The sequence below is a fragment of the Schistocerca serialis genome, chromosome 1 (assembly GCF_023864345.2).
Source record: "Schistocerca serialis cubense isolate TAMUIC-IGC-003099 chromosome 1, iqSchSeri2.2, whole genome shotgun sequence".
NCBI lineage: Eukaryota > Metazoa > Arthropoda > Insecta > Orthoptera > Acrididae > Schistocerca > Schistocerca serialis.
In genome coordinates, this window is record NC_064638.1 from 872,894,954 (window position 1) to 872,913,653 (window position 18,700).

General features: G+C 43.4%; 1 protein-coding gene across 1 annotated transcript in view; it reads right to left on the reverse strand.

The window, feature by feature from the left end:
- The window catches only part of LOC126486258 (proton-coupled folate transporter-like), a 151,326-nt gene that overhangs the window by 104,530 nt on the left and 28,096 nt on the right, over nt 1-18,700 (reverse strand). The window contains exon 2 of the mRNA XM_050108936.1: nt 3,093-3,371. Coding sequence (XP_049964893.1) covers nt 3,093-3,371 — 279 coding nt within the window. The remainder of the gene's footprint in view (nt 1-3,092; nt 3,372-18,700) is intronic.

Genomic DNA, 18,700 nt, shown 5'->3' on the forward strand with positions numbered 1-18,700 from the left:
TTCATCTGCCGTCACCAGCACTCCTAAAGCGGGGAAAATACTGAAGATGGTCTGAGGAAAGGGCTGAAACCGGTTGCTAACAAACAAACAAAATCTGAAAACGCGATCGATACTGTTTTTATTTGATTTTTTATCCTTTGCGAAGGACAATAAAAATAATATTAAAAGTTAATTCAAATAATAGTTTCTGGACAACTTCTAGCTTGTAGATGATTTGTTAAACCGATCCAATTGCTAAATTTAAATGTAGAGATTAATAAGGCAGCCAATAACGTAAATATTCAGCAAACAGCCGTAATTTAGTGCGACAATGCATTAGATTTGTCAAACAATGAATATCCCCCATATTGTAGCGAGATACAACGAAAACGATTCGCAGAACGGTTCAGATAAGTAAACTACTCTAAATTAAAGTAATCTTGAACAGACCAGTGTCTAAAATTTGTATTGGACGGCCATCATCCCCCAGCATGTAAAGTCAATTATATCTACAGTTTGAAATATGCATGCTCGGAATTATGCGTACATTGCCTTCAAAGCGACGTGGTACTATGGTAGCATTGTAAAATTCTGCAAACTCTCCATCTACGAAGAAAAAGAGGAAGAAGGACTAGGGTTTAGCCGACCATCGACCACGAGGTCATCAGAGATGGAGCACAAGCTCGGACTACAAAAGTTTGGGGAAGGAAATTGGCCATGCCCTTTATAATGGAACCAGTCACGTATTTGGCAAAATCGATTTAAGTAACTCATGGTAAGCCTAAATCAGGATGGCCGGAAGTGGATTTTAACCGACGTTCTCTATCTACGAAGTTGGACTCCAGAGGTGATGCTATGTAAATCACAAATGTTCAACAAAAAAAGGTGAGAGATAGCATAGTGTGTGTTACATCCTCTAAACATTATTGAACGCCCTCTCTCCCCTACAACCTTTCCCCTTTCGCCAACCGCTGACATTTCGCTTTAGCGAAAGTACCTGTATATTCCTTCTTAGAGTCACAGGTAACATCAACAGAGCTCAAAACAAAGCACAAATGTAGCCTGAGATCTTGTGATAGATGAAATCGTTGAAGCACAGTTGTGTGGTGCATTCGACTCGCTTCGAATCCTGCTGGCGGAATAAATTTTCAATGCTCGGATGCCCCTTTATACTTTTTGTGGAGAGTAGGCTCCGTGCCAGCACTGGGAATAAGTCTTTGTCTTGTTGTTTGGGTCATTTTCCCCCACAAAGTCTTCGACGTCATCATTGTTGCCGACCTTACCTCCAGTCTGCCTCGGTAGCTGCATGGTCACCGAGGCGGATTACTAACCAAAGGGGCCCGAGTTCGATTCCCGACTGGATCAGAGTTTTTTCTTCTTGTGTTGTCTTTACGTTCGTATCGTCATAGTTGAAATTCTAATATTGAGGTGGCCGTGGGGACACGACCCGAAAGAAAGAAAAGAAAAGCACACGTAATACCTCCTCGAGTGGACCAAACAAATGAATATCCGAGGAAGCCAAATCTGGACTGTAAAGTGGACGAGGTAGTATCTCCTAACCCATTTTTTAATGATTTATTGGGTCAGCTGGGCGGTGTGAGGATGAGCATTGCCATGTAACAATATCACGCCTTTCCTTTGAGGTCCGCGACGTTTTCCTCTCATTGCTAGGTTTCATTTGTTCATGAACTTGTCTGAGCAATATTCACTATTTATTATAGGCTGGTCTTCCAAACAATCACAGTAGACGAAACTTTTGGCGCCCCAAAAGACGGTCAGTATGACTTTTCTTGCTGTTGCTTGCGTTCAGAATTTCTTTCGGCAAGGTGATCTCGTATGCTTCCATTCCATGATGTGTCATTTGGACTCTGGTTGAAAGTGATGAATCCAAGTTTCATAAGCGTTAAAATCTTGTTCCGGAAAGAGTCACTTCCCATTTCATAACGTTCTTTCAAGTCTGTATACATTTTGAGTCTTGTTTCCTTATATTGTTGCGTTAACTTTTCGGGACCCATATTGCACTTGGTTTGCTGTACTTGAGCTTGTTACTGATAACATTATGAATTGCGCCAACACTTACTGCAACTGTAACACGTCGGTCTCTGTGAATAAACTCGTCTACACGGTTTTCAAGCGAAGGAACTGACACTCCAACCCGTCGGCCAGGACCTTGCTCGTAAGTCACTGAGTATCGACCAGTTTTGACCTGCTCTACCCACTTATAAAAACATTCGTGGTTCGTGCGATTTTCAACATACTGTAAAGTCACTCAAAAAAAGATTTTTGCTGGTTTTTCAACTTCGGAACGAAAAACACGGATCACTGAACTTTGTTCATCTAATGCGGAAACTTCAAGCGGACCCGCCATTGTTAAATACAATACTGAGACTATAAACAAAACAGTTTTTTATCGTCAACTGTTCACACCTCAAGCCAGTGATACCAACCCAAAGTCATGAAAGTACAAAACTCTTACAAACTGTTTCATTTCTACATCGGGTTGTCTCTTCAGTTATTGAATGTCCCCCGTACACTATACAGATACAAAGGCACAGCACTCACAGTTCTAGAAGTTCAAAAATGTTCAAATGTGTGTGAATTCCCAAGGGACCAAACTGCTGAAGTCATCGGTCCCTAGCCGGCCGCGGTGGCCGTGCGGTTCTAGGCGCTACGTCCGGAACCGCGGGACTGCTACGGTCGCAGGTTCGAATACTGCCTTGGGCATGGATGTGTGTGATGTCCTTAGGTTAGTTAGGTTTAAGTAGTTCTAAGTTCTAGGGGACTGCTGACATAAGATGTTAAGTCCCATAGTGCTCAGAGCCATTTGAACCATTTGAACCATTTGAACCATCGGTCCCTAAACTTACACACTACTTAAACTAACTTATGCACACACCCATGTCCGAGGGAGGACACGAACCTCCGGCGGGAGGGCCGCGCAATCCGTGACATTGCGCCTCTAACCGCGCGAGCGCTCCGCTCAGCTTCTAGAAGTACCACTGTGAGTGAAGAAGAAATTTTTTTGGGTAGCCGAACAACATCTCGGGTTCTCCGAGCGGTCAGCACCGTACGACGTGACCTTTGGAGTTTGTACTACGATGAAAGGCTCCTACCTGAGAAACACCAGATGAAGATGGGCTTGCGGCCGTACTTGTCGCTCCAGGGCCCCAGGAAGAGCGAGACGATGGCGGGCACGATAGCCTCTATGATGGTCTTGTACATGACGAGCCGGCTGGAGTAGGCGCGCTCCTCCGAGGTGCAGCTGGCAATGTCGCTGGTTCGGCACACGCGCTCCAGGAACAGCCCGCCTAGCACCGAGTATGCCAGCACGAACGAGAACATGAACACCAGCACCATCGGCTCCACCGTCGGTCGGTACCCCCAGCATATCGCTGAAACCAAGGGAAAGAAAAGCCACTCGAAATCTGCGTTAGAATGGAAATATGTGCTGGGAAAGTGCACAAATCAAATTTCTGTCTACTTTAAGGGGGTAGGACGTCAAATGGGCCGACTTGGAGCAGGAGAGGCACCACAGGACATTTTATTTTCTATTGTCTATACTTTTACAAATAAATTCATAAAACTTTGTCAGCATGACCAGGAAGGATTCAGGATTCACACTCATAGCAGTGGAAGTGCAAAAACATAACAAAATAATTTTTTTTAAATATAAAATTTCATCATTTTTTCACTTACTGTTGGCTGCATTTGTTGCTATAGGTACATTTTTCTTCACAAGTAAGAGAGATTCTTTGATGAACTTTCCACAGCATACAAACCATACTTACAGGTGTATGAAACTCTAGAATTTTCCAAATCTAACTACAAAAATTTGATTTTTTTCTAAACATAAAGTTTAAAACGTAACAGCTCATTCATTTTTTCATAAATTAAATAGATTCTTCAGTTTCAGACACCTGTAAATATGGTTTGTATGCTGTGCAAAATTCATGGCACAGTCTTTCTTACTCATGAAGAAAATTGTTCCTATAGCAACAAATGCAGCCAATAGTAAGTGAAAAAATGATGAAATTTCACATGTAAAAAAAAATTATTTTGTTACGTTTTTGAACTTATGCTGCTACGAGTGTGAATCCTGAATCCTTCCTGGTCATGCTGACAAAGTTTTATGAATTTACTTGTAAAATTATAGACTGTGGAAATTAAAATGTTCTCTGGTGCCTCTCCTGCTTCAAGTCAGCTCGTTTGACGTCCTACCCCCCTTAAGGGAACATAAGACTACATATCCGCTTGTTCTATTCAAAAACAGTTTTTGTTAAATCGAAATAAGCGCGAAGCAGTGCATATGAATACGAGTAAAATACTGTTTTTCCGGCTGCTCTCCAAAGCGATTCGTTATCTCGTGTTATTGAGGGGAGCGTTACTTCACATTGCAAGTAGTGAGTTATAAAAATATGATTTCATTGATTTATGAATATTTATCGATGTTCATATAGAGAGGCATGTGAAACTGTGAGATGATTTAATATCGTGTATTTAAGTACTGTTCTAGTCTTAAATATATACGAGGGCGTGCTGAAAAGAAATGTGTCCGAATTCTTTATACGAAAACTCTTAAAAAATTTTACATGAAACAAACGTTATTAACATTCTACGTTTTTATCATGTCTGCATACATTCTAAGACAAAATAAACGGCGCACGGCGAAGAAATAATCCGAATGTGCCGAAAATCGGCGGATATGATGTACAGAAAAAAAAGATTACAATTTCGACACAGAGGGATTACAGACACTGATTGCTTGGGGGCACTGACTAAAGTCGACGGGGAAATTTGAATCAATCAATGCCCACTCGCAGCTGGAATTCCTTTGTCTCTCAATTCACAATGGCTGCTTGATCGGAAAACGGCGTCTGTTCTTTCGGACATGTCCGCAATAACAAACACCGCATACATAGATTACAATTTCAGAGGAATTAGATGATTTATTCGAAAGAAAGTGCTTCACAAATTGAACGCGTTGGGCCACTTCTGGCCCTCATGCAAGCAGTTATTCTGCTTGGCACTGATTGATTGATAGAGTTGTCTCTCCTCCTGAGAGATATCGTACCAAGTTCTGTCAGATCATCAAAATCCCGAGTGTGTTGGAGGGAGTCGCCCATAGTGCATCGAAAGTTCGCAATTGTGGAGAGATACGAAGACCTTGCTGGCCAAGGAACGGTTTGGAAAGTACGAGACAAACAGTATAGAAACCCTCGCCGTGTGCTGGCGAACTTTATGTTGCTGATATGTAAACCCAGGATGTCATGCCATGAAGGGTAACAAAACGGGGTGTAGAATATCGCCAATGTACCGGTATGACAACCAAACGAGTTCTGCTATGAAAGGAAGTGGCACGACGTACCGTCGCTCCTGGCTGTTGGGTCGTACTGTGGGCCACATTCAGATTGGTGTCCCAGTGCTGCCAGGGCGCCTCCAGTCACGGCTCCATTGGTCATAGAGGCTCAGTTCGAAGCAAGACGGATCACTGAAGACATTTCTTCTCCAGTCAATGAGGTTTCAACCCGAAGACGTGTCTGGAAATGCCCAAGACAGCGGTGAGATACCAGCATCACTGTAGCCCCGCTTACGGGCTGACAGCCAGGAAGGATGGTTTGGGGTGCCATTTCATTTCATAGTAGGACTCCCTTGAGTATCGTCCGTGGCACCTTACAGCACAGCGGTACATCGAAGATATTCTACGCCCTGTTTTCTTGCCCTTCGTGGCAAGCCATCCTGGACTCATATTTCAGCAAGATAATGCCCATCCACAATTGGTGAGACTTTCTACTCCTTGTGCTCGTGCTTGCAAAACCATACCTTGGCCAGCAGAGTCAGCGGATCTCTCTTCAGTTGAGAACGTTTGGAGCATTATGAACAAGGCATTTGAACAGGCTCGCGATTTTGACAATCAAACAGAATTTGGCACGATATCCCTCAGGAGGACCCCATTGCCAAACCGAAAAATTGCTTACGTAAGGGCCAGAGGTGGACCAATGCCTTATTAACGTGCTGATACTGAGAAGCTGTTGCTCTTTGTCTTACAGTATATTTGCAGCCCTCTGCCGCTAGAGGGCTCCGAATTATGGAGGTGTGTAACGTAACTATGCCGATGCGTCAGAAAAGAGCGTGCTGTAATCGGGTTTCGAATTCGAAGAGTTTGTCCACACATGGTGCACCTTCTCCTTCAGCATGACAATCACAGGCCACACACGAGCTCTGCTACATCTGCAGCAATCTGACACCTGGGATTCAGTGTCATGTATCATCCTCCATACAGTTCATTTGTTTCCAAAACTTAAAGAACATTTTTCAAACAGGTAAAAACGCAGTTGACTATACAGGGTGAACATCTATAAAACAAACTGTAGCGACGAATTCCTGACTGAAAATGGGGAAAAAAGGTCTTATGAAGATGTGTCCAGAAACGGGCAGTGTGTGTGTAACGACAACAAACAGTGCCAGAACACAGTACAGAGCTGTATCGCATCCACGTCACAATACAGGGTGTCCCACTCAAACATCCCTGATTTCAAGGACCCAAGAGAGAAAAACCACAGTAGATACAGACAATGAAAAATGCACCACATTGTAGAGCATCTCAAAGAATTTGTATTCCCACGTCAGAAGTGCCAAGTATCGTCGCCAGAGTGCAGCATGGTCGCATGAAGTGAACATGGCGACTCCACAGCAGTGTGTTAAAGCAGTAGTGTGATTTGCAGAAACAAAATCGCCGATTACTGTGCAAAGAAATTAAGAATGTGATCCACCTGACGTGAAAACAATCAAGGAATAGTATAGGACGTTTCTGGCAACAGGAGGTGTTCTGAAACATTGTGGTGTTGCACATTTCAGAAGAGACAGTGGAGGACATCAGACAAACGTTTCTCAGAAGCCCACATAAGTCAATTCGTCAAGCATCTAGGCAACCTGATGTACCTCGATCAACACTGCATCGGGTAGCTCACCAGCGTCTTCGTATGTGTGTGTACGAAGTGCAAATTCTGCAACATCTGCCGCCTAACAACAAACCACGCTGACAACAATTTGTTGCAGGTATGGTTCAAAATGGCTCTGAGCACTATGGGACTTAACATCTGAGGTCATCAGTATCCTAGAACTTAGAACTATTTAAACCTAACTAACCTAAGGACATCACACACATCCATGCCTGAGGCAGGATTCGAACCTGCGACTGTAGCGGTCGCGCGGTTCCAGACTGAAGTGCCTCGAACCGCTCGGCCACACCGGCCGGCATTGCGGGTATGCTGCAGCATATTGATATGGATGCCAGCTTCCTGGAAAGATGTTTATTCTCAGATGAGGCAACCTTTCATCTATTAGGAAGGTTTAACAGGCATAATGTTCGGACTTGAGGTTCGCAAAATCCGCACATTGTCATTGAACATGTTCGTGATACCACTAAATTAAACGTCTGGTGCGGGATAATGCAGGACCAGATTGTTGGACAGTTCTTCATTGCAGAACAAACAGTGAATGGGCCAGTGTACCTGGACATATTGAAGCAGTTTGTGTACCCTCAGATGCAAGACTTGCAACCCAACATCATTTTTCAACAAGATGGAGCTCCGCCGCATTTGTCAATGGCTGTTCGCAAGTTCCTGGATAGGAAATTTCCCAATCGTTGGATCGGATGCGGAGGACCCTTGCCTGGCCACCACGTTCACCTGACATTACGCCGCTTTATTTCTTCATGTGAGGATTCGTGAAGGACCACGTGTATGCGTCCAAAGTGGACGATATTCCTACGTTGCGATATCGTATCACTAATGCGATTGCAACAATAACAGAGGAAATGTTACAGATAACTCGGCAACAAATTGAATATAGACTCGATATTCTTCGTGATACAAATGGTTCACATGTACAGGTGTATTGATGATAAATAAATTCTTTGAGATTTGTGGTGCACTTTTCATTGTCATATCTACTGTTTTTTTTCCTGTGTCTTTGAAATCAGGGAGGTTTGAGTGGGATGCCCTGTAGATTTCAAAGTGGCCTCCATGGAATGCGGTGCCATGCGGGATACACATAACCATACTTTGGCTTACACCATGTTGGCGTGTCACTTTCCTGGCACTTGTACTATGATTCAACTCAACATCCTGTAGAACCCGATCCTCCAAATCTGGTGAATGCACATTCGTATGTCTGAAAGAACCTATGATCACACAAATGCCCAAAATGAGCTTGAAATGTTGTGTGATATGGTTGGTGTCTAAGAGAGTATCTGTTCTGGTATAACCGTGCCACTCGACCGTATCCATCTCTTGACCGTACACGCACACGATATTGTTTTGTTCCCTACGTGAATACCGGATCATTCTGTTGCTTACAGTGTGCTGCGTCAGTCATAGCCTGCAACACACAAGGAACACATGGCATATGGTCAGAGTAACTTTCATTCGTCAGCGCCATCCATTGTGGCAACGATGCATTCCAGTCACATGTTCATAGGACCATTTTTCTCCATTTCCAGTCAGGAATCCGTTCCTGTAGTTTGCGTATTTTATTAACGTTCACCCTCTAATAAGAGTCTCCAGATTACGAAAAAGTAGTGGTCAAAGTGTTTATATTGTTGGTTTAATTGCAAGTCGAAAGTTATAAGCTACAAAAGATAGCCATGGTCTTGTTAAGCTGAAGGTGCTTTGCAGACACCATCAAAAACTCGTAACATAGGACGATCGTAGAAGGTCGTATTTTCCGAATAGCAAAGAGGATGATAGGTTCGTTACAGTGTCTATTGCAGGACACCTTCATCAGTAAATTCCTGGGTAATAGGCTATACACTGAGTGGCAAAATGTCATGGAAAGGCAGTGGACGTGGTGGATAAGGGGTAGTCATATGTAAACAGTACTTATGGAATAAAGTAAGTAAACTGTTTTCTACTTCAGAAGTAATCGCCATGGCTGTTAATACATTTTCTCCACTGTGAGACAAGATGGTCAGGACATTCATGGCAAAATGTATGAGGTTACTTTTGAAATACACTGGTGTCCAAAATTAAAGCAACAAACGGAAATTTTGCTATGTTGCACTTATTTTGCCGCAAAACAGAGGTGATAGCAAAATACACTCCTGGAAATTGAAATAAGAACACCGTGAATTCATTGTCCCAGGAAGGGGAAACTTTATTGACACATTCCTGGGGTCAGATACATCACATGATCACACTGACAGAACCACAGGCACATAGACACAGGCAACAGAGCATGCACAATGTCGGCACTAGTACAGTGTATATCCACCTTTCGCAGCAATGCAGGCTGCTATTCTCCCATGGAGACGATCGTAGAGAAGCTGGATGTAGTCCTGTGGAACGGCTTGCCATGCCATTTCCACCTGGCGCCTCAGTTGGACCAGCGTTCGTGCTGGACGTGCAGACCGCGTGAGACGATGCTTCATCCAGTCCCAAACATGCTCAATGGGGGACAGATCCGGAGATCTTGCTGGCCAGGGTAGTTGACTTACATCTTCTAGAGCACGTTCGGTGGCACGGGATACATGCGGACGTGCATTGTCCTGTTGGAACAGCAAGTTCCCTTGCCGGTCTAGGAATGGTAGAACGATGGGTTCGATGACGGTTTGGATGTACCGTGCACTATTCAGTGTCCCCTCGACGATCACCAGTGGTGTACGGCCAGTGTAGGAGATCGCTCCCCACACCATGATGCCGGGTGTTGGCCCTGTGTGCCTCGGTCGTATGCAGTCCTGATTGTGGCGCTCACCTGCACGGCGCCAAACACGCATACGACCATCATTGGCACCAAGGCAGAAGCGACTCTCATCGCTGAAGACGACACGTCTCCATTCGTCCCTCCATTCACGCCTGTCGCGACACCACTGGAGGCGGGCTGCACGATGTTGGGGCGTGAGCGGAAGACGGCCTAACGGTGTTCGGGACCGTAGCCCAGCTTCATGGAGACGGTTGCGAATGGTCCTCGCCGATACCCCAGGAGCAACAGTGTCCCTAATTTGCTGGGAAGTGGCGGTGCGGTCCCCTACGGCACTGCGTAGGATCCTACGGTCTTGGCGTGCATCCGTGCGTCGCTGCGGTCCGGTCCCAGGTCGACGGGCACGTGCACCTTCCGCCGACCACTGGCGACAACATCGATGTACTGTGGAGACCTCACGCCCCACGTGTTGAGCAATTCGGCGGTACGTCCACCCGGCCTCCCGCATGCCCACTATACGCCCTCACTCAAAGTCCGTCAACTGCACATACGGTTCACGTCCACGCTGTCGCGGCATGCTACCAGTGTTAAAGACTGCGATGGAGCTCCGTATGCCACGGCAAACTGGCTGACACTGACGGCGGCGGTGCACAAATGCTGCGCAGCTAGCGCCATTCGACGGCCAACACCGCGGTTCCTGGTGTGTCCGCTGTGCCGTGCGTGTGATCATTGCTTGTACAGCCCTCTCGCAGTGTCCGGAGCAAGTATGTTGGGTCTGACACACCGGTGTCAATGTGTTCTTTTTTCCATTTCCAGGAGTGTAGAAGCAATGTAAAGAATGGAGAAATGTAAACAACTGCAACATGCATACCGATAGACAAAAATGTTCTTCTTGTTTCCAACTTAACGGACTTGCACACACATTCTGACAACTGATTAATGTGCTTAGTATGTGGTGCGACCACCTCTGGCAGCAATACAGGCGTGACAATGACGGGGCATGCTGTGAATGATGACATCAATCTCATGTTGACGCAATAACGCCCGTTCCTCCTGCATTGTCGTCCACCAATACGAAGTCTGGGCCCACAGCACCTCACAACAACCGCACATGACGTCCCAAGATCGCTTCACGATACCTCACTACAGTTAAACATTGCCGACCCAGTAATCCAGTAGTCCAGTAGTCCTATCCTCATTCAAAACAATCGTTCCCTGATTTCGTTGTACAATTGCGTGAGAAATAGGTTATTTGGGAATTTTGAGACGCTTATAAAACTATACTTTCGTAAGTTGCCGGTAAAAGTGTTTTGGATACGTAATTTATTTCGTAGCAAATCGGCGATTTCAGTTCATAGTTCTGTCAAAGAATACATACTTTTGAATTTCATTGTATATCTACGCAAATATAGGTGCGATTCTGAGAATTTTCGGAAGCTACCATTGTCCTTTGTACAATCTATGAAGCCCTATATATTACCTGTTTTTAGCCTGAATTAACTCTGTTTTTGAGTTTGCTAACAACTATAATTAACCCCAAAACGTTTTAGGAAACAAGTATTTTTTACTACAGATTTTTGTGTTGCCTTAATGGAAATATCGTTTTGTGTATTTGCTTCGATTCTTATAGGGAATTAGGAATTTCTTAGCTCAATAGACTAAAAGGTAATCAGTAGGCATCATTTAAAGTTATTTGTTCACTCCCTTATAGTACATTACACAAGCCAAAATGCAGCTCCACTGTGATGCTGTTCTCGAACACGGGATGAGTTGGTTGGCATTCGTAAGTAGCTGGAAATCGCCCTGACTACTGTCAAACGATTGGTAGCTGCTTCGAATCGGTGTGTTGGAGGAGCTCCCGAGAGTCGTGTACCTGTGATACATGTACCAGAGGTACCTGAAGTACTATCCTGTCCTGTGGATCCTGTCTCCGCTGCAGAAAGTACAGGATCTGCCATTACCCGTCCTCTTGACTGCGAGTGGCGTGTCAATGGTAGATCTAGACATCCTGTACATGGTGGACGGGTACCAGGGAGGGCTCAGGGTGTTGTACCGATCCCCAAACCAAGACCTTGGGATGCTGTCTTTCACCGAAACTGAGCCAGTGGGACTCACTTCACCTTTTTTGGGGAAACCTGTTTTGCCGGGTGTTAGGAGGAGGCAGCCGCAGAAGGGTAGGGGTCTATTAATCGTCGGCAGTTCAGACGTTCGGCGAATGTTGATATCCCGTATGGAAATGGCAGCAAGGTACAGGAAATAACACCAGGTGTCCTCAATGCGTATGCCTGGGTGCCTCAGTCAGTATGTTGTAGAGGTTATTCCAGCAACCATCGAAGGCATAGGGTGCAACCAACTGCAGATTGTGGCGCACGTAAAAAATGATGCCTGTTTTCTGGGCTCCGAGGTAATATATGTGTCTTTCCAGCGACTGGCAGAGATGGTTGAGAAGACCAGCCTTGTGCATGGAGTTTCAACAAAGCTCACAATTTGCACCATTGTTCCCAGAACTGATCGATATCCCTTGGGTCTGAGTCTATTGGGATAAATGACCTAGTAAATAGTGTCGGAAGTTCCATGCGGCTTTTCGCAGATGATGCTGTAGTATACAGAGAAGTTGAAGCATTAGAAAACTGCAGCGAAATGCAGGAAGATCTGCAGCGGATAGGCACTTGGTGCAGGGAGTGGCAACTGACCCTTAACAAAGACAAATGTAATGTATTGTGAATACGTAGAAAGAAGGATCCTTTATTGTTATGATTATATGATAGCGGAACAAACACTGGTAGCAGTTACTTCTGTAAAATATCTGGGAGTATGCGTGCGGAACGATTTGAAGTGGAATGATCATATAAAATTAATTGTTGTTAAGGCGGGTGCCAGGTTGAGATTCATTGGGAGAGTCCTTAGAAAATGTAGTCCATCAACAAAGGAGGAGGCTTACAAAACACTCGTTCGACCTATAGTTGAGTATTGCTCATCAGTGTGGGATCCGTACCAGATCGGGTTGGTGGAGGAGACAGAGAAGATCCAAAGAAGGGCGGCGCGTTCCGTCACAGGGTTATTTGGTAAGCGTGATAGCGTTACGGAGATGTTTAGCAAACTCAAGTGGCAGACTCTGCAAGAGAGGCGCTCTGCATCGCGGTGTAGCTTGCTGTCCAGGTTTCGAGAGGGTGCGTTTCTGGATGAGGTATCGGATATATTGCTTCCCCCTACTTATACCTGCCGAGGAGATCACGAATGTAAAATTAGAGAGATTCGAGTGCGGACGGAGGCTTTCCGGCAGTCGTTCTTCGCGCGAACCATACGCGACTGGACCAAGAAAGGGAGGTAATGACAGTGGCACATAAAGTGCCCTCCGCCACACACCGTTGGATGGCTTGCGGAGTATAAAGGTAGATGTAGATGTAGAGACTTAGAAGATTCTGTGAAAAGATAGGCTGCGAATTCATGGACTTGTGCCGCACTGTTGAGAGATGTAGGACGTCACTAAATGAGTAAGGTGTGCACTACACATCAGAGGCCGGTACTCAGGTAGCTGACAGTGAGTGCGGTGCACACAAGTGTTTTTTAGATTAGGCGACCCTCCACCCAAACCAAAAAAGGATAGCTGTAGGAAACCTAGAAGCATCAGTGAAAGATCGAAAGAAATGTCTCCCAAAGGTGAGAGTATCAAAAACCTAAAGGTTAACTGCCGAAGCATTCGTAACAAAGTGGCAGAGTTTGAAGCGCTCCTGAAAAGCGGTGAATCTCACATAATACTAAATACAGAAAGCTGTTTGAGACCTGAAATGGACATCAGTAAGATTTTTGGATAAAATTTAAGTGTACATCAAAAGGTTAGGCTTATGGGAAATGGAGGTGGTGCATTTGTCGTAATAGACAAGGAACTCAAATCCACCGAAACAGAAATTGCAGCTGCATGTGATACTGCTCGGGCACGACCCAGAATCAGGGGTCAGTATTAAATGGTAACTGGGTCCTTCTATCGCCCACCGGACTCATCTCCTGATGTAACCTTAGTTCACTTCTACGTTAAATCCCCAATCTTACTGTAATCATTGGTGGAGACCATGATCATCCAACAATAAATTGGGAAAATTAGTCTTGTTAGTGGTGGGCGTGGTTAAGACATCCTGTAAAACATTACTAAAAGTCTTATCTGAAAACTACATAGAGCAGGTACTTATGAACCCCACTCATGATGGAAATATATTGGATCTAATGGCAACAAATAGATTTTACCTATTTGAGGATGTCCACATCGACATTTGTATCAGTGACCATGACGCAATTGTGGCAATAATGATGACCAAAGTACAAAAGACAACTAAAACAAGCAGAAAGATATATATGTTCAGTAAACTACATAAAAAATTAGTAGTGTCAAATCTCTATGAGGAACTTTAACTTTCAACACAGAGAAGGAGTCTGTAGAGGAACTATGGCTTAAATTTAAAAGGATGGTTCGCCACAAAATGGCTCTGAGCACTATGGGACTTAACTTATAAGGTCATCAGTCCCCTAGAACTTAGAACTACTTAAACCTAACTAACCTAAGGACATCACACACATCCATGCCCGAGGCAGGATTCGAACCTGCGACCGTAGCGGTCGCGCGGTTCCAGACTGTAGCGCCTAGCACCGCTCGGCCACCCCGGCCTGCCGGATTGACCACACACTGGATAGATATGTATCTAGTAGAACAGTTCATAATGGGAAGGAACCTCAATGGCATACAGTCACTCCAAAGAAACTTCTAAAGGAAAAGAGATTACTGCATAATAGGTATAAAACAAAGCGTAGGGCTGTAGGTAGAGAGATTTTGAGTGAAATACGTTTGGCTGTCAAGAGAGTGATGCGTGCGGCCTTCAATGACTACTATAGCAAAATACTGCTAAATAATCTTTCACAAAACCCAAAGAAATTCTCGGGGTATGTAAAGGCTGTTAGTAGAACCAAGGTTATCATCCAGTCCCTAGGCGAATGAGACAGGAACAGAAATTGAGGGTAACAAAGCAAAATCTGAAATGCTTAACTCTGTTTTCTAATGTTCCCTTACAAAGGAAAACCCAGGAGTATTGCCCAAATTTAATCCACGTAACATTGAAAGGTTGAATGAAATAAGTATTAGGGTCAGTGGTGTTGAGAAACAGCTGGCATCGTTAAAACTGAACAAAGTTCCAGGGTCTGATGGAAACCGTGTCAGATTCTATACTGAATTTGCGGCTGAGTTAGCCCCTCTTTTAGCTATAATCTACCGTAGATCCCTTGAACGAAAAACCGTGCCCAGTTCTTGGGAAAAAAACACAGGTCACACCCGCCTAGAAGAAGGGTGTAGAAGTGACCCACAAAACTACCGCCCTTGATATCGATTCGTTGTAGAATCTTAGGAAATATTGTGAGCTCAAACATAATGAAGTATCTTGAACAGAATGACCTCTTTAATGACAACCAGCATGGATTCCGAAAAAATTGATTATGTGAAACACAATTTGCGCTTCAGGTAACATACTCCAAGCTTTGGATAAAGGCAATCAGGTAGATACAATAATACCCGATTTCTGAAAAGCATTTTAATCAGTACCACACCTACGCTTATTGTCAAATCTGTGACTGGATTGAGGAATTTTTGGTAGGGGGACGCAGCATGTTATCTTGGATGGAGAGTCTTCGTCGTACGTAGAAGTTACTTCAGGCGTGCTCCTCGGAAGTGTGTTGGGAACTTTGCTGTTCTTGTTGGATATTAATGACCTTTCAGACAATATTAATCGTAACATCAGGAGTTTTGCAGATGATGCAGTTATCTATAATGAATTACCATCTACAAGAAACTGCATAAAGCCGACCGGAGTGGCCGAGCGGTTCTAGGCGCTACAGTCTGGAACCGCGTGACCGTTACGGTCGCAGGTTCGAATCCTGCCTTGGGCATGGATGTGTGTGATGTCCTTAGGTTAGTTAGGTTTAAGTAGTTCTAAGTTCTAGGGGACTGATGACCTCAGAAGTTAGTCCCATAGTGCTCAGAGTCATTTGAACCATTTGAAACTGCATAAATATTCAGTTAGATCTTGATAAGATTTCAAGTTGGTGGCAACTTGCTTTAAATATTCAGAAATGTAGAATTACGTACTTTAAAAAAAGAAAAAAAACGTGATAACCTATGACTATAACATCAAAGAGTCACTATTGGAGTCGGCCAACTCATACAAATACCTGGGTGTAGCATTCCGTAGGGATATGAAATGGAATGAGCAGATGGTAGACTTCGATTTATTGGTAGAATACTGGGGAAGTGCAATCAGTTTACATAGAAGATTCGCTTCAGAACTGTTCCAGAGATTCGACAGGCAATAGACCGTTCCATTCGCACCATCAACAGAACAGGCTCTGCTAACGGTATACTACGTCTTCCACATCGCTTGTAACGGGTTCTACACAATGCTGGTGACTACTTTGAAGGACAGTAATAGGTGCAAACATGTAACTCTTTTGTATCGGTTGTGAATAAATAGTTACCACTATTTAAGTTCGTGTATGTGTATGTGTGTGTGTGTGTGTGTGTGTGTGTGTGTGTGTGTGTGTGTGTGGGTTCACCGCATTTGTACCTCCATGGCTCACCGCGCTGATACTTCCCCGTAACGTCACTCTGACTTGCTCGTGCCCACTTTCGACCGTTGGAGCGACTATAGATTTTCGTGGTCGTATCCAAAACAACATCTGGTGCTTTGAATGTGTGGAAACGTTTTTGTTTCATAAAAAAATACATTTCGATAATCGTTCACTTTGCTGACATGCACAAGATACGGTAGATGCCTTGCTTCTTTCCTCATTGCACACGTTTATGGGTTAACAAAAAACTCGTAGGTACATTATTGCGAACGCGAACATTAAAAATGTTGTGCATACGAGTTGAAAACTGAAAATGTAACGAACAAGAAGCAGTACCAGTAAGCAAACAAGCATTGATTTCAGAGTTCCAACTTCCTTTGCTATCGATGAAAATACGGTAAAAGTGGAATTTCATGGATTACGAAAGCTTCGTGTTCACATCATTACCTTCTCTTCTTGTTTATTCGAAATTCATAAAGAAAAACAAGTTACATTAAGGAAGCCGAATGTGTCGTGTTACTAGAGCAATTACGCATTCAAGAACAGATAAACGTTCGAAATTTCCTTCCTGACACTATGATATTCTTGTGAGCACTGTAATTTTTAGTATTTAAAACAGCTGTTGCACGAGCACGACATAAATGATGAACAAGAAGCAATGCCAGTGTTTGGGCTGTTTAAGTTGGTGGCAGGCCCAGTCCACTCTGGCTTCAAAACAATGTACAGCACTAGTCTATAGTGCCATCTCCCTTCTTTTTTTCCTTCCATGCCATACACATTAAAATGTAGAAGTATCACAGATATAAGATTATCAGCGTTAGGGGTCATAGGACCGCATTTGACTTGGAGGCAAAAAAAGGTGCTTTCATGAATTACAAAGCGTCAGGAAGGCAATTTCGAACTTTTTCTCTTCTTGAATGCGTATTTGCTCTATTAATACGACTCATTTCGCCTCCTTAATGTAACTTGTTTTTCTTTATATGTTTCGAATAACGAAGAAGAAGAGAAGGTTATGACGTGAAAATACGCTTTCGTAATCCATGAAATTCCGCTTTTACCGTATTTGTATCTATAGCAAATGAAGCTGGTACTCCGAAACCAATTCTTATTTGCTTATTGGTACTGCTTCTTGTTCGTCGCATTTTCAGCTTTCAGCTGGTATGCACAACATTTTTAATGCTCACGTTTGAAAAAAAAAAAACTTACCTAAGTTTTCTTTTTTCGCCCATAAACGTGTGCAATGAGCAAAGAAGCAAGGCATACCAGTGAAGTGGACGGTTATTGAAATGTCAAAGAAACAGAACTGCGTAGAGGTATTCTTCCATGCAGAATAGAGTTGTTATTTTATTAGACTGTCAGTGCATTAGGCTTAATGTAGTTTATACATCTTCACACTTTAAAATCTTGCCTGTGATGCGTCATTCAGTGTGTCGCCAATAATAGCAATTTACAGGGTAAAGGAAAACGATATAATTTTTAAATATCTTCCAGCATTGTGGGATGCTATAAATGTGATTAAGGGAATGGTCTCAAACGCTTAAGACTGCGAAACCGGATATTTTGTTTTAACATGTATGTATGTAATTTTTTTACAAATGAAAGCATGACCTGTAGCCCCACCTTTCCAACACTAACCTATTTGCTCCTTTTCCCCGAATATTTCTCGCCGAGAACTCCGTCAGTTTTTCAGGAATAACCAAACATAGCACAACTGGAATATTCGTCTACTTCGATCATCTGCTTGGTTTTTCCTTTTGAATTACGTTTTGATGTTTTGAAAATGTATAAGTGTATACCATGCTTCGTGATGTACCAATAGTTAGTTACTTACTTAATTACTTAGTTTCATTTTCCATGTATCCTTTGTCCGATGAATCCTAATGATGTAGAACGAGTCATTATGCTATTTTGTCTAAAACTGACATGGTGAGATCGTGGCTGTGTACAATTAATGTAGGTTAATTCTTACAAAGAAGAAGACAGCAACCAGCTGGTCATTATACACCGACATAATTTTTTTTTGTAGCTATGTCTCCCTGCTGATCATTTATCAATTTTTATATTTTTAAATTAAATACAGATGCTAGTCAGTAATACCTAACCATCACGATTCACACTTTAATAGACAGTCTTTTGCGGAATAGGAGGAATTGTCAAAGAGAAACGTTTTCAATTTAGTTTCAAATTTTATTTTGTCTGCTTTCAGGAATTTTATCTCAATGGGTAAGTGATCCAAACTTATGGTTGCAAGATTGTGAACCCCCGTTTGTGCTTCAGAAAACCATAATGCGACGTGGTTCTTCTGGTTTTGTAATTACGTACATACTTATTCCTTTAGTACTGCAATGGATTACTCACAAGAAACTTTATGAAGGAATAACTATAGTGTGAAACCGACAGATTCCGAGCGGTCTAAGGC